The 14,974-nt window shown below is 32.2% G+C and overlaps 1 protein-coding gene across 3 annotated transcripts in view; it reads left to right on the forward strand.

Moving 5' to 3' along the window:
• Positions 1 to 14,974, forward strand: part of LOC115889743 (ecdysone-induced protein 78C) — a 206,347-nt gene that overhangs the window by 179,071 nt on the left and 12,302 nt on the right. For all 3 annotated transcript variants that reach the window (XM_030909819.1, XM_030909817.1, XM_030909818.1), the window contains exon 8: positions 9,730 to 9,909. In XM_030909819.1, coding sequence (XP_030765679.1) covers positions 9,730 to 9,909 — 180 coding nt within the window. The remainder of the gene's footprint in view (positions 1 to 9,729; positions 9,910 to 14,974) is intronic.

The raw sequence follows: 14,974 nt of genomic DNA on the forward strand, positions 1-14,974 counted from the left end.
TTCTGTATATTTCCCCGCCTCGTTTTTGAAAATCTGTCGAGTCATTGAGAAAATATGAAGGATTGAAATTTGAAAAGTTTATTTAAACATTTATCAGAGTAAATGATAAGGATAAATTCCTTCAACCGATTTGCTGTTTTTTCTTATTATTTTTAGATGTTTACGCATTTTTTCACTTGCCACAATGTTGAACAATCAGGTGGGGTAGTTGCTAGATAGCTGTTCAGTGACTTGTGCGTTGAAGTTGTTCTCAATATCGTTAAACTTTTTAACAATTATGGTGTACTCACTTGCAGAAAAAGTGGAAATAATCGAACTAAATTTTAAAAATAATGAATGTGGCAATCGGGTTGCGCAGATATTCAATGAACGCCATCCTGACAAACAGGTTTATGGCAAAATTGTTCGCGAGTTAGTAGTAAAAAACTGGTTTCGTTATGCAGAGGGAAAATCCTGTAGTAAATGAAGCTATGGAGGTATTCGTATTGGGCCAAGCTGCCATGGATAGTACGCTGAGTACAAGAAAATTAGTCATTAAGACCGGCGTGAATCGTACAAGTGTCTAAAGGATATTAAAAAAACACAACTTCCATCCGTACAAAATTCATTTGGTACAAGAACTCAACGAAGACGATTTTGATCGTCGCTTGCAATTTTGTGAAACTATGAGTGAACGAGTGGCCTATGATAATAATTTCCTATTTAATGTGTGTTTTTCGGATGAGTGTACTTTCTTTTTGAACGGTGTAGTTAATCGGCACAACTGTCGGTACTGGGCTGAGGACAACCCCAGGGTTTTTCACGAGGAGCACACACAAAACCCTCAGAAATTGAACGTGTGGGTTGGTATTTTTGGAAATTCTATTGTAGGTCCTTTTTTTCTTCCTGGAAATCCAACAGATGATATGTACTTGGATTTACTGGAAAATACCATCGATCCAGCCCTAACTGACATCATAGACAACAATCCTAGATCCGTTGAAGCGGAACTAATATTTCAACAAGACGGTGCACCTCCACATTGCTCTCAAAATGTGCGTAATTTTTGAACAATAACTTTCCCGGTTGGTGGATAAGACGAAGGGGTGCAATTGAGTGGCCTCCTCGGTCACCCGACTTGACTCCTTTAGACTTTTTTCTATGGGGAGACACAAAAAGTAAAGTATATAGCACTCCACCCGCCTCATTAGAAGACCTGCGAAGACGAATTATTAATGTTTGTTGCGAAGTGACCCCGCAAGTTCTTCAGAATGTTCTAGAACGGATTGAGAATAATTTGTATTACTGTATGGAGGTTGACGGGCAACATTTTCAGCATTTTCAGCATTTCTTCATTAATAAGATAAGTTTTTTTTAATTAATTCAATTTATGCGTTTTTTGCAAAAAAGTACTTTTCAAATTTCAGTCTTTCATATTTTCAAAATGACTCGACCGATTTTTAAAAACGAAGCGGGGAAATATAGAGAATAGAAAGTCCTTTTCATTGCGGCGCCACTTGACCCCCTTCCCATTTGAAAAAAGTTGGGGGATGACACCCCCGCTTAGAAGGTTGAAGATTTTGCAATCATTTTTGGGGAAAAAGTTGTCCCCCTCACAAACAAAATTGACGTGTTTTTGGATTTTTCGAAAAAAAAATACCCTGGCTGTTATGCCTTGCGGAACGTTTTCGATGGGCCACCCTGTATAAAATGGATTGATACTTTAATATTATTGGTAAAATAATCAATTCAATTACGCCAGTGTCATAAAGTGATGAAAAACAAATGAAAGAACTGTATATTTCTTTTTCTGGTCCCTTAAGTGTAATTGTCCTACCAAATAATAATAATAATAATAATAATAATAATAATAATGTTTATTTATATACCTATTTAAATTACAATGTTACAATAAATAAACATACAATAAACATAAATTTACCTCAGAAAAAATTAAACATTTTTTGTGCGAGGCATAGATTTACAACTATAATTTTAGAAAACACTTAAATTATAAATACACTCTAAAATTCAACAAACCTGTAATATGTAAAAAATACTTCCACAATAAAAACCTCCTGAATACCAAATACATCAACATACATATAAAAAATAGAAAATAAAACAGTAGTTTTTTTTTATTATTACTACCCGTATTTGCTCTGCCTGATTGGAGAGAATGACACAACCATTTATGTCCTGATTTAACAAGTCACAATTCCAATTTGATATGAATCTAAATCCATTAGCCATTTCTTTGTTAAAAATTTAAATTGTTTTAAGTTCTTTAGAGTTCTTATCTCAACAGGTAATTTCGAATAATACTTCGGCGCAAGATACTCCGGGCCTTTTTGTCCAATTACTTTCTTACATCTTAGTGTTAGTAGATTTTCGCCGGTATTGCCAGTTACGATCTTGTTTTTATGAAATGTAAATTGTGCATGTGGTTCGTTCAAATGAACGAATCGTAGGAGCCGATACGATATGAGAAATTGAATCGTGTGATTCGATTCACTAAAAAGAATCGTAATGCCCATCACTAATCTGTACTGTAGAGTGCTCTTTATATACAAGGGTCTCATATTATATTAATTTTCCGTTTTTCCCCTATGACATTACTCCAAACTACCCCATTCAGATAGCCAATTGTTCTTCTAGCTTGTGTTATTAATTTTTAGAAGTAACGTTTAATAGAAACGTTTAATAGAAGTAACTAACCAAAATTCATAAATTTTTAACTGAAAATCCCTCTTTTACAGAATCTGGTATAGATTTCAAGCTAACCCTGTTCTGACAGGTCCATCCCAAAGACTTTGTCCGTCTTATTTTGTCCCATAGGGGCACTTTCCAGTGATTATTTTTATAGATAACTTGCCGTTTGCAAGCCGTTTGCGAGCACTCGACCTAAATCGCCAGATAACCGAGAATAATTTTCTGAAAATGTGCAACAGAGCGGAAGACCGACTTTACTAAATTATATTACTGTCTATCCACTAGAAATAGTAGGTAGCTCTATTTCGCTGTCATAATTCGTTTGTGTTGTGCGAGTCATGTTCTGTATTGATCATCTGAAATATTTACTATTTTATTTTTCCTTTTGGTTTTAAATTCTTTATTTTTGTCCAGGAATTGTTAATTAACTAAAAATCTTGTCCCTCTGCTCTCTCTATTCTATAAAAGAATTCAGTAAATATACAGGGTGATTTTTAACCTATACGTATAAACTTGGGAAATTATTGCTGATGACAAATAATGACTAATAATGAAAAAAATGTTAGTAAAATATTTTTAGATTCTGAAATAATTTGATTTTTTTTCACAAAAATTTATCAACTTTATCAGTAAATGCCAAAGATATTTAAAAAAAAAATTGAGTTTGAATATCTTTGGTAAATGCACATTCAATTTAATGGAATTTACGTTTTTTGTTTTTATTTCAAATAGTTTGTTATATCCGTAAATAAAAATATTTAGTGCGCATTCAATTTAATGGAATTTACGTTTTTTGTTTTTATTTCAAATAGTTTGTTATCTCCGTAAATAAAAATATTTAACTAACTTTTTTTTCATTATTAGTCATTGTTTGTCATCAGCAATAATTTCCCAAGTTTATGTGTATAGGTTAAAAATCACCCTGTATGTACCGGGTGTCCCACTAAGAATAGCTCTTGGCTGTATCTCGGAAAGTATTAGTCGTAGGGGCTGCGGAAAAAAATATTTATTACTAAAGAGGCTATGAGAAATTGCTGGAAATTATTTTCAAGTTTGTCAAACCGCCGCTAGAGGGCGCAACTGCTATGGAAAATAAGAAAAATAGAATTTTTACACAATTTTGCCTAGATAAGGTGTACTATAAGTAATAGCTTCATAATCTTCTTGGATTTTTTTTGTTAGAACCATTTTCCCCTATCTGCTAAAATAAAGTGGTGGGGGAAGGTTAGATCTATCTTTATTTAAATGTTAATAACTCCGGACTGGATGATCAGAATCCAACAAACGAGGGCTCGTTTAAAAGAGTGTTTCTTACTCTATATTATACCATAGAAATAATAGTAATAAGGTTTTGAACGTAGACGCTAGGGGGCGCTTTCTTACAATTTAACAAATATAGCGCGTTTTTCAAAAAAATTAAATACGATAATATATGTAATTTTAGCCGATAGTAAAGGGTAGTAAAAGCTTAAAAAGTCAGCGAAAACCGCATCTTGATATCTTCTTTCAAACCGAAGATATTAGCAAAATTATAATACATAAATACCAAAAATAAGCCCTTAATGACCTTATTTTTACAACACGGTATCAGTAGCCCTCTTGATTATGTCCATTCTAACAAAAAAATAAGACAGAAACAGTTAGTTTATTTTAAAATCGACGAAATACCAGAATACCATAATACCAGATGTATTAATATCTAATATTTAAGATATTAATAACAGTGAACAAGAAACGATGATTCAGTGAAGTCATGGTCGGCTTTGGAAAATTTGCAAAATGCTTTGGAAAATTGTTATTAGATCAACATTTTGATAGTCTTTTATCTATTGATTGCTTTTTCAAAATGTCAACAACTTCAACTACTTCAAATAATAAAGGCATTTTGAAAAAGCAATTAAAAGATAAAAACAACGCTGCTAAGACTATCAAAATAATGATCTAATAACAATTTGATGTTTATACTATTACGCGAAAAGCAACTTTTTTCCAAAGCCTACTATGACTTCACTGAATCATCGTTTCTTGTTCACTGTTATTAATATCTTCTTGATTAGATATTAATACATCTGGTATTCTGGTATTTAGTCCATTTTAAAATAAACTAACTGTTTCTATCTTGTTTTTTTGTTAGAATGGGCCTAATCAAGAGGGCTACTAATACCGTGTTGTAAAAATAAGGTAATTAAGGGCTTATTTTTTGGTATTTATTAAAATTTTGCTAATATCTTCGGTTTGAAAGAAGATATCAAGATGCGGTTTCCGCTGACTTTTTAAGCTTTTACTACTCTTTACTATCAGCCAAAATTACATATACTATTGTATTTATTTTTTTTTGAAAAAAACGCGCTATGTTTGTTAGATTGTATGAAAGTGCCCCCTAGCGTCTACGTTCAAAACCTTATTATTATTATTTTTATGGTATAATATATAGTAAGAAACGCTCTTTTAAACGAGCCCTCGTTTATTGGATTCTGATCATCCGGTCCGGAGTTTTTAACATTTAAATAAATATAGATCTAACCTTCCCCCACCACTTTATTTTAGCAGATAGGGAAAAATGGTTCTAACAAAAAAATCGAAAGTTTACTGAAGATTATGAAGCGATTATTTATAGTACCCATTATCTAGGCAAAATTCTGTAAAAATTTATTTTCTTATTTTCCATAGCAGTTGTACCTCCTAGCGGGCGTTTTACAAACTTGAAAATAATTTCCAATAATTTCTCATAGCCCTTTTAGTTATAAATATTTTTTTCCGTAAGTCCTACGGCTAATACTTTCCGAGATACAGCCGAGAGCTATTCTTAGTGGGACACCCTGTACAGTGTGTCCCACTAAGAATAGCTCTCGGCTGTATCTCGGAAAGTATTAACCGTAGGGGCTGCGGAAAAAAAATATATTACTAAAGAGGCTATGGGAAATTGCTGGAAATTATTTTCAAGTTTGTAGAAAGACCGCTAGGGGGCGCAACTGCAACAAAAAATAAGAAAATGGAGTTTTTACACAATTTTGCCTAGATAAGGTGTACTATAAGTAATAGCTTCATAAACTTCAGTAAATTTTGAATATATTTTGTTAAAGCCATTTTCTCCTATCTACCAAAATAAAGTGGTGGGGGAAGGTTAAATCTGTTTTTATTTAAATATTAATAACTCTGGACTGGATAATCGGAATTCAACAAGCGAGGACTCGTTTAAAAGAGCATTTCTTACTCTATATTGTACCATATAAACAATAATAATAAGCTTTTGAATGTAGACGCTAGGGGGTGTTGTCTTACAATTTAACAAACATTGCGCGCTTTTTCAAAAAAATAAATATTGCAATAGTATATGTAATTTTAGCTGATAGTAGAGAGTAGTAAAAGCTTAAAAAGTCAGCGAAAACCGCATCTTGATATCTTCTTTCAAACCGAAGATATTAGCAAAATTATAATAAATACCAAAAAATAAGCCCTTAATTACATTATATTTACAACACGATATCAGTAGCCCTCTTAATTATGCCCATTCTAACAAAAAAATAAGATAGAAACTTAGTTCGTTAACGTTAGTTTATTTTAAAATCGACGAAATACCAGAATACCATAATACCAGAGGTATTAATATCTAATAATTAAGACATTAATAACAGTGAAAAAGAACCGATGATTCAGTGAAGTCATGGTAGGCTTTGGAAAAAAGTTGCTTTTGACGTAATAGCATAAACGTCAAATTGTTATTAGATCAACATTTTGAGTCTTATCAGCGTTTTTTATCTTTTGATTTTTTTTTCAAATGCCAACAACTTCAACTATTTCAAATAATAAAGGCATTTTGAAAAAGCGATTAAAAGATAAAAAACGCTGATAAGACTATCAAAATGTTGATCTAATAACAATTTGACGTTTACACTATTATGTCAAAAGCAACTTTTTTCCAAAGCCTACCATGACTTCACTGAATCATCGATTCTTGTTCACTGTTATTAATATCTTAATTATTAGATATTAATAACTCTGGTATTATGGTATTCTGGTATTTCGTCGATTTTAAAATAAACTAACTGTTTCTATCTTATTTTTTTGTTAGAATGGGCATAATTAAGAGGGCTACTGATATCGTGTTATAAAAATAAGGTCATTAAGGGCTTATTTTTTGGTATTTATTATAATTTTGCTAATATCTTCTGTTTGAAAGAAGATATCAAGATGCGGTTTTCGCTGACTTTTTAAGTTTTTACTACTCTTTACTATCAGCTAAAATTACATATACTATTGCATTTAATCTTTTAAAAAAAAAACCGCAAAGTTTGTTAAATTGTAAGACAACGCCCCCTAGCGTCTACGTTCAAAAGCTTATTATTATTGTTTATATGGTACAATATAGAGTAAGAATCGCTTGTTGGATTCCGATCATTCAGTCCAGAGTTATTAATATTTAAATAAAAACAGATCTAACCTTCCTCCATCACTTTATTTTGGTAGATAGGGGAAAATGGCTCTAACAAAAAATATTCAAAATTTACTGAAGATTATGAAGTTATTACTTATGGTACACCTTATCTAGGCAAAATTGTGTAAAAACTCCATTTTCATATTTTTTGTTGCAGTTGCGCCCCCTAGCGGTCGTTCTACAAACTTGAAAATAATTTCCAGCAATTTCTCATAGCGCCTTTAGTTATAAATATTTTTTTCCGTAAACCCTACGGCTAATACTTTCCGAGATACAGCCGACAGCTATTCTTAGTGGGACACCCGCTACATATAATAAATTTAACAAAATAATTATTTTTTTAATAAACGATGTGTGTAACATTAGTTTCCCATTAAAATATGCATGATTTCTGTCCAATTTTTGAAGTGAAACTTCTTTACGCGCGATGGCAGTAAAAATCCAAGGTCGTGACACACCAAGGCCGTGACACACCACGACATGACCTTGACAATGCCTTGACGCACGAGCTAAACGAGAAAAAAAGTGGTAAGGATCGCGTAAACACCAAACATTTGATTTAAAGCTAAGAAAAGCGTTATAATAAACTTGATACTGTGCTTGGGTACCAATATCCTCTGGTTGTGTGGTAGGAAGTAAATTTTCATGCATATTTTAATCGATAGGTTTGTAGCTTCCGAATAACGGTCTAGGAAAGCATTTAGCTCATTTGCTAGCTGAGAGTTAGAATTATTAAAGTTAAGCAATTCGCATTTTCAAACCAATAATCAACGAGAATATTCGTATAATTTAACAAAATTACTATAAACTTTTACATTTTAACATTTTCTTATAACTATAAAAAATGTTCTGGACAAAACAGTTCTATTATTTTAATCTATGTTTAATCTTCTTTAATTTTATTAGTCTTAAATATTCTCTAATTAGTCTTCTTTCTAAATAAAAAATCTAATTTTGCTCTATTAGTTGGAATTTGGAATCAGTGCAGTGTAGTAGCATTTGTTTTGGTTTCGACTGTGACGTTATTGATTTTATGTTTTATTTTTGGATGGAAAAGCAGGTTTCACGAAGAAAGAGATTTTATTTTTTCGCGATTTCTAGTTCAGTGTTAATGTTTTTCATGGAATACATGGTTTATTATACAGGGTGAAATAAAACACGTAGTTCACCACAATAAACACCCTATAACTACGAAACTATGTTGATATGAAAAATAAATCTTATATTTACGTGAGGAATCTCCCCACGAGAGATAGCTGTATACCGAGTGCAAGACAAAATAAGACACTAAATCACCACAATATACCATTTTTTGTTTGTTGAGTTTTATTAAAAGTGTTTTGGTGTATTGTGGTGGTTTAGTGTCTTTGTTTGCTGTGGAACACCAAAGGTTTCAACCCTCAACTGTACTAGAGTGCATAATAGAGTATAATATATACAGACCGGACCACCGTAATAGTAACATAGGCAGAACCGGACGAATTAGCGTATACCCGTCCGCCGGATAAAAAGCAGGCGAAAAAATGCAATAAAATAAAAATAGGTAGATATGTGATAAGAATGTTTCATAATTTGTATTTATTCGTGTTTTAATAGCCAAAATGAATACATAGATTCTCGCGACAGTTCTCGTGTAAAATTTATTTTTTAAGTAAAATAATGGATGTTTACGAAGTTAGTGAGAAAATTCAAATTGTAAAATGGTATTTCCAAAATAGGTCTTATCGGGATATACAAAAATTTTTTCACAAACTTTTGTAAACAGGCCAATTCCATCTTTACCTACTATATCAAGAGTTATTAATAATTTTGAAACATATGGGTGCGTGTCCCAACAAAAACACAGAAAGCCCGATGTGTTGATTAATGAAGAACACGAGTTAAAGCAAGTGTTTAACCATTTAATTAGTGGCTATGGAACTATTTTGTGGCCCGCTAGATCACCAGATCTTTCTCCCAATGATTACTTTTTGTGGGGTTATGTAAAATCCAAAGTGTATGGTCATAATAGGGCTAATAATCTGGATGAGCTTCAAGTAAAAATACGAGAAGCTTTCCAAACTATTAGCCCTAATATATTAGCCAACGTCAGGGGGGGGGGGGATTTTACGACCGCCTAGGCTTCTGTCTAGCACAAGAAGGTGGTCTTTTTGAACACTTGTTATAACTTTTTTTTTATTTAGAGTAATATTTTAGTTTTTTTTGGGTTAGAGAATATATTTATTTTTAGTTTTGGCTTGTAAAAACACTCAAATAATAAATATTTAGGTATTTTTATTTTAAATGTTACCTTAAGTGAAGGTAAACACTTAAAATGAAAATAATAAATACTCGGCACTCCTAGTCTGTCACGACCGACCCGTCCAAGCACAACTGCAACTGCGTACTGCCTGACTAGCCGACTAGCCGGCAATGAATCTCGAGTACGAGTACGCAAATCGGGTAAACGTAAATTCGTCCGGCAACTTGCTATGTTACTAGTAGCCTGGTCTTCTCTGTATAGTATTTTTTTTTTAAACGAGAGACCAATATAACCGATTTAAAAATCTAAATCTACCAGAAGGTATAGGTAATTAAATTTTTGGTATTTTTATCATTTTCAGAGCGAATTCACGACTTCGGTGATCCATTTCGCGAACAGCTTCAACGCCCTCGGCCTCAACGACACGGAGGTGGGGCTGTTCTCGGCGGCGGTACTCTTGACCGCCGACCGACCGGGCGTTACGGACGTCAAAACCATCGAACAGCATCAGGATAAGCTGATCGAAGCGTTGAAAGTACAGGTGAGAAAGTAATACTAGATAATAAGTTTACAGGTTGATAAAAATAGAAATAAAACTAAAATAGGCGGACTGCAACGTATTATAAATATCGATGTAGATTTTTGCAGTAATTTTCAGTCAGCCTCAGATCTGCAGACTTTCCAAAAGTCGCCAGATTATGCCTTAAGAGTCTATTACGCTTTACTGTTCGGGTCGCTCTCAGGGGTCGGGTAAAGCGGGTTTGTAAGGAAATATATATTATATTTCAGAAATCTGCCTAAGGCTTAGCCCGATCCTGTCGTGTTAAGCCACACCCAAAATTCCAAACACACGTGCTTTGATTAAGGCTTGATTAAGGTTAGTAGAGCTTCAGCATTTGCCATAAAATAGCGAGCAATTTGTTACAAAACCATATAAATTAAATATCACTGTAATCACAAGACTTCAATCTATTTCCATATTATAACGGAATTTTAAATTGTGTCTTTATTTTGGAGAAAATTTAGTCCAAACATACGGAATATTTTGTTGATGTTTTACTTTCAAAATCTTAAAAATAAAGAAGTTGTCTAAAAATGTGCTACAATACTGATATAGTATAATCCTTTATCTTTAATTTCCTTCTTCATTTGTGTAAAACTACCTGGCGAGTTTTACATAAAACGTTAAATGCCGAAAGCTTATTTTGCTACTTTTTCGGACTAGTGAAATGGACTCTTAAGAATAATAATTTTAAAAAAATTGATTTCGATATTTTTCGTATTTTCTAGAGTAATAAATATTTCTAGAAAATGAACTATAAAAAGAATACATAGTTACTAGGGATTGTAAATTTACCGACTTTTTAATTTACTTTAAATTATGGATTTACCGGTTTACCGGTATAAACGGTTTATTTCTTACACCAGGGTTTATTTCTTTATCAGTAGTATCGGAAAAAAGTATAAAAGCAACTTTTACCAAATTAAAGCAGAATCTTCAAACATTTCTCTAATTCCTTCTTGCTGAAAATATTACATTTCTGTTTTCAAGCTTTGGACAATAACCATAAATGTTATATGTTTTATTTGGGATTCTTATTAAAAGTAACCAAGGTTCTTAATCGACAACAGAGTTTCTGCCAATGTTGAAGGAACCGAAATATTAGCGCATTTCAACTTTGACCATTTTAGGGTGTAAGTTATAGCGCTTTCAGATGGAGCGGACCGTCCGTCCGCGACTTCGAGCAAGAACCATGAGTTTATATGAACAATTTCACATGGGCGCGTATGCTCCGTCCGACGGAGTTCGTCCTACGGCTATCTTGAAAAAATACGACGGACGACGCGCGACGGTCCGCTCCATCTGAAAGCGCTGTTAACGAATTCATCAATATCAATAACTGTGTTTTTTTTAATTGGGTTTAGGACCGAAAAAAAAACTCAACAGGAATCCTGAAGATGCAGATAAATTTTGCGAAACGTAGACTAATTTAAAACCTTTGAATAAGAAGACTAAGGAAGGAACATATCAAAAATCTTAGGTACACCGCGATGGGCCTCAAATATCGCTGACTTAAATTCCGGTTTATCAGTGCCGTTCTAATTTTATTTAAAAAATGTAAAACTATGATGTAGGGTAGACGTGGGGTAGAGTCAATAATTTATTATTTTATTTTACGTTGTAAATAAATGTTGGTAGTTATTAAAATTGTTATAAAAATATATAATTCTAATAAAAATAGATAAGTTATAATAACTATTTATTAACACAAACATCCGATACGCTACTGAAGCAGATAAGTCAAATTAACATATCAAAACTATTTGACATCTGATCTTTGACAAATAGTAAATAAAAGCTAAAATGCAAGAAAAATATATAATTTAGTTAATTTAAGTGAATTTCATAAATGATCGGTTTACTACACGTATGTATATTATATAGTCACTTACTAGCGAATAGTTGTTCCATTATTTCACTCAATTTTTGGCGAGATCTACCGCACGCTACACAACCAACTATTTTAGAGTCTTTTTCGATAAATCGCGATAGTGTCACTGTTAATTTAAGTTCTGCCACAATTTCCATCTAGATTTACTACCTCTATACAACTATCAGTAGTAGAATAAATAATAAATAACATAAAATAAGCTCCGTAAAGACTGACAAATCCACAAAATTTCAAATCAAATTCAAATGTGTCAAATGAATCGTCAAACAGAACTGTCAAGGATCCCCACCCTAGAGTCCTTTTTCCGCCCACCATGCATGAATACATGGATAGCATTATGCTTCTTCCTTAGTCTTCTTATTCAAAGTTTAAAACAAAGGACTTTTGTTGATTTTATTATAGCTCGGATAATCGAGATTCTGTAGTTTCAATGCAGTATTAAGCTAATAATTTTTGAACACATTAAATCTAGTTATTCTAGAATAAGTATCTAACGTTCAACAAAAGTTATTGTCCAAAGGAATGCTTTATGATAAAAAAAACTGTATATTAGAAGTTAAAACGTTTAGGACATAGATATATTCATAATATGAAGCTTTTTATTTATTATTATCATTACTTCAGACAAAAGTAAAACAACAGAATAACAAAAGTTAAAAATACACATATATCATAACTTGGTGTGTTTCGATACTCATTTCTTTTATTATCCAGTGTTTTATTAAACCATATACTAGAGATGAGCAATAAATCGCAAACTACGATTCAATCGCAGCAATTTTAAAATTGCAATCGTAATCTGCGATTGGCTCTCATAAGAAACTGCGACTGCGATTTCTTCTATTTGCGAGTTTCAATTTAGGCAATCAATATTACCATAGTTGCGAGTTGCGATTTTGTTGCATGTTGCGATTTTGCTACGATTTGCAATTTTGCTGCGATTGTGACTTTGTAAACCAGGACCGTGATAACCTTCTAGATGCGAGTTTGAATTTTTAGGAGTTGCGATTTTGTTGCGAATGTAATTTTGTGTGATGGTGATTACTTTTGAATGTGATCCATTGAAGCATTTTATAGTAAACTGCAATTGACATTTTCTCTGATTTTATTTATTTATAGAGAAGGTATTATTTTCTAGGGCTAAGATCAATAGTTTCAGTTTCCTTCTGCGAAATTTAGCTAACAATGTGTCGCAAAACACAATGAAGCCCGCTTACTTCGGCTTTATCCATATCATAGTCAGATTTCATATGCCCTCCAAGTATGGGGCTGAAACCCACAGGGTTTTTTGATTATAGAGAAGGGCTGTAAGGCTGGCTTGCCGGTTTTGGGTACAGAGAGGAATGTCGGACCGCTTTCCGGGTTCTGGGAATTCTGACATATTATCATCTCTTTATATTTATTGCAACCTACTAGAGTTAAGGAATAACATGACTGATGCACAACTCACAGCGAAGTTCATGACTATAATCCACGAAACAAGAATAATATTGTAACAGACTATTAGCGTCTAAGAAGATGTCAGGATGGTCCGGGGTATTGGTCTGTCAAATTTTATAATAAACTGCCTGAATGTTTTAAGAATTTATTAAACAAGGATTTAAAAATTAAATTGACATTTTTAATTGAAAATGCGTTCTTCTCGCAAGACGAGTATCTTTTTTTCAATTTCTTTGGCCAAGATATCTTTTATGTGTTTGTGCTTTGTGAATTTAATATGTTACATATTTTAACTGTAATGTTCTATTTTTATTATATATGTATTAATCTGCATTAATTTGTAACCTGCAAGGCTTGATAACATTGACGATTGTAAACCTTAATGGTAATTTAACATGAATAAAGAATTTTGATTTTTTTTGAATTTTGAATAATATACCGGGTGTTTATCAAGAGTCGTGGTTCACCCCCTATAACTTTTTTATTTTTTCTGATAAAAAAATACGAAATTTATGTTATGGTATTAAACCGTATGGGAAATGTCAAAAGTTGATATATGATATGTCATTATATTTAGAGTGTCATTTTCTATCGAATAAAGTTAATGTAGCTATTCTCTGAAATAAAGTAATAAGAATACCCAGGGAGGTTAGGTTCATTAAATAATCAAAAGTTTAAGTTATTTACGGTGAGACTAACTTACCAAATCCCGTTCCTTTATCAGAAAAAATAATAAAAAAAGTTATAGAGGTGAGCCACCTTACAAAAATAGTTTTTGGTTTGGTTTGGTTTAGATAACTGAGAACCGTAGAAAGAGTAGGTATTGATATGTGTGGTTGCAGCAGTTGCAGCATATTATAAGGTTTTAATACCTACTGTGTTGCAGATGTTAAAAAAACTTAAAAACAAATCAACTGATTTTTATTCACTTTTTTTAACTATTAAGCTATAGGTACATACACAGACAATTATATACCTAGTACAATCTTTAAATGTTAAAATCGCAATCGCAGCTTCAATTGCGAATGGAGAATCGCAGCTTTGCTCATCTCTAGGACATATATTCACAATAAGAAGATTTTTATTTATTATTGTAACATATTTCAGATTGTAGTTACTCCAAACAAAAAGTAAAACAAAAGTAAAAAATACATATCTCTCATAATTTTGTGTGTTATGGGAACCTTTTCTTTTTTTTTGTCTAATGTTTCATTACACCATATATTTTACATTCAATACACAGAAATACTATTATATAATATTATATATTTATAATATATATCTTAACAGTCTGTTACAACAAACTACTTTTATAAATAGGTAGGTACATATTACTGAATCCTGGCGCATTCGCCATGTTATGAAGTTACATTTATAGCTTTTTCGAATAAATCTTATTTTACTTTCAAAGGGAACAAAATATACGATATTTTAGAAAAAATAAAACCTCTGCTCGTCGGTGAAAGGTGATAAACTGCTAACTCCATTATTTCTAATTTTACAGGAGAGCAAAAAAACGGTACAAAAAAATATGTACACATGTAGGAAGTATTTTCATGTGTTAATATGATAAAGAGATGAGAATTTTATTTGCTGGGGAACAATAAAGCTCAATATTTCGTGTTACATAATTTTTTTCAGGCACAATAGGGAGATAGCAGATATTCGTCTTGCAGAAATAAGAAATAAAAATATACTTAAAAAAGATAGCAA

Source organism: Sitophilus oryzae, unplaced genomic scaffold, assembly GCF_002938485.1.
Source record: "Sitophilus oryzae breed Bouriz unplaced genomic scaffold, Soryzae_2.0 scaffold_845_pilon_pilon, whole genome shotgun sequence".
In the NCBI taxonomy this organism is placed as follows: domain Eukaryota; kingdom Metazoa; phylum Arthropoda; class Insecta; order Coleoptera; family Curculionidae; genus Sitophilus; species Sitophilus oryzae.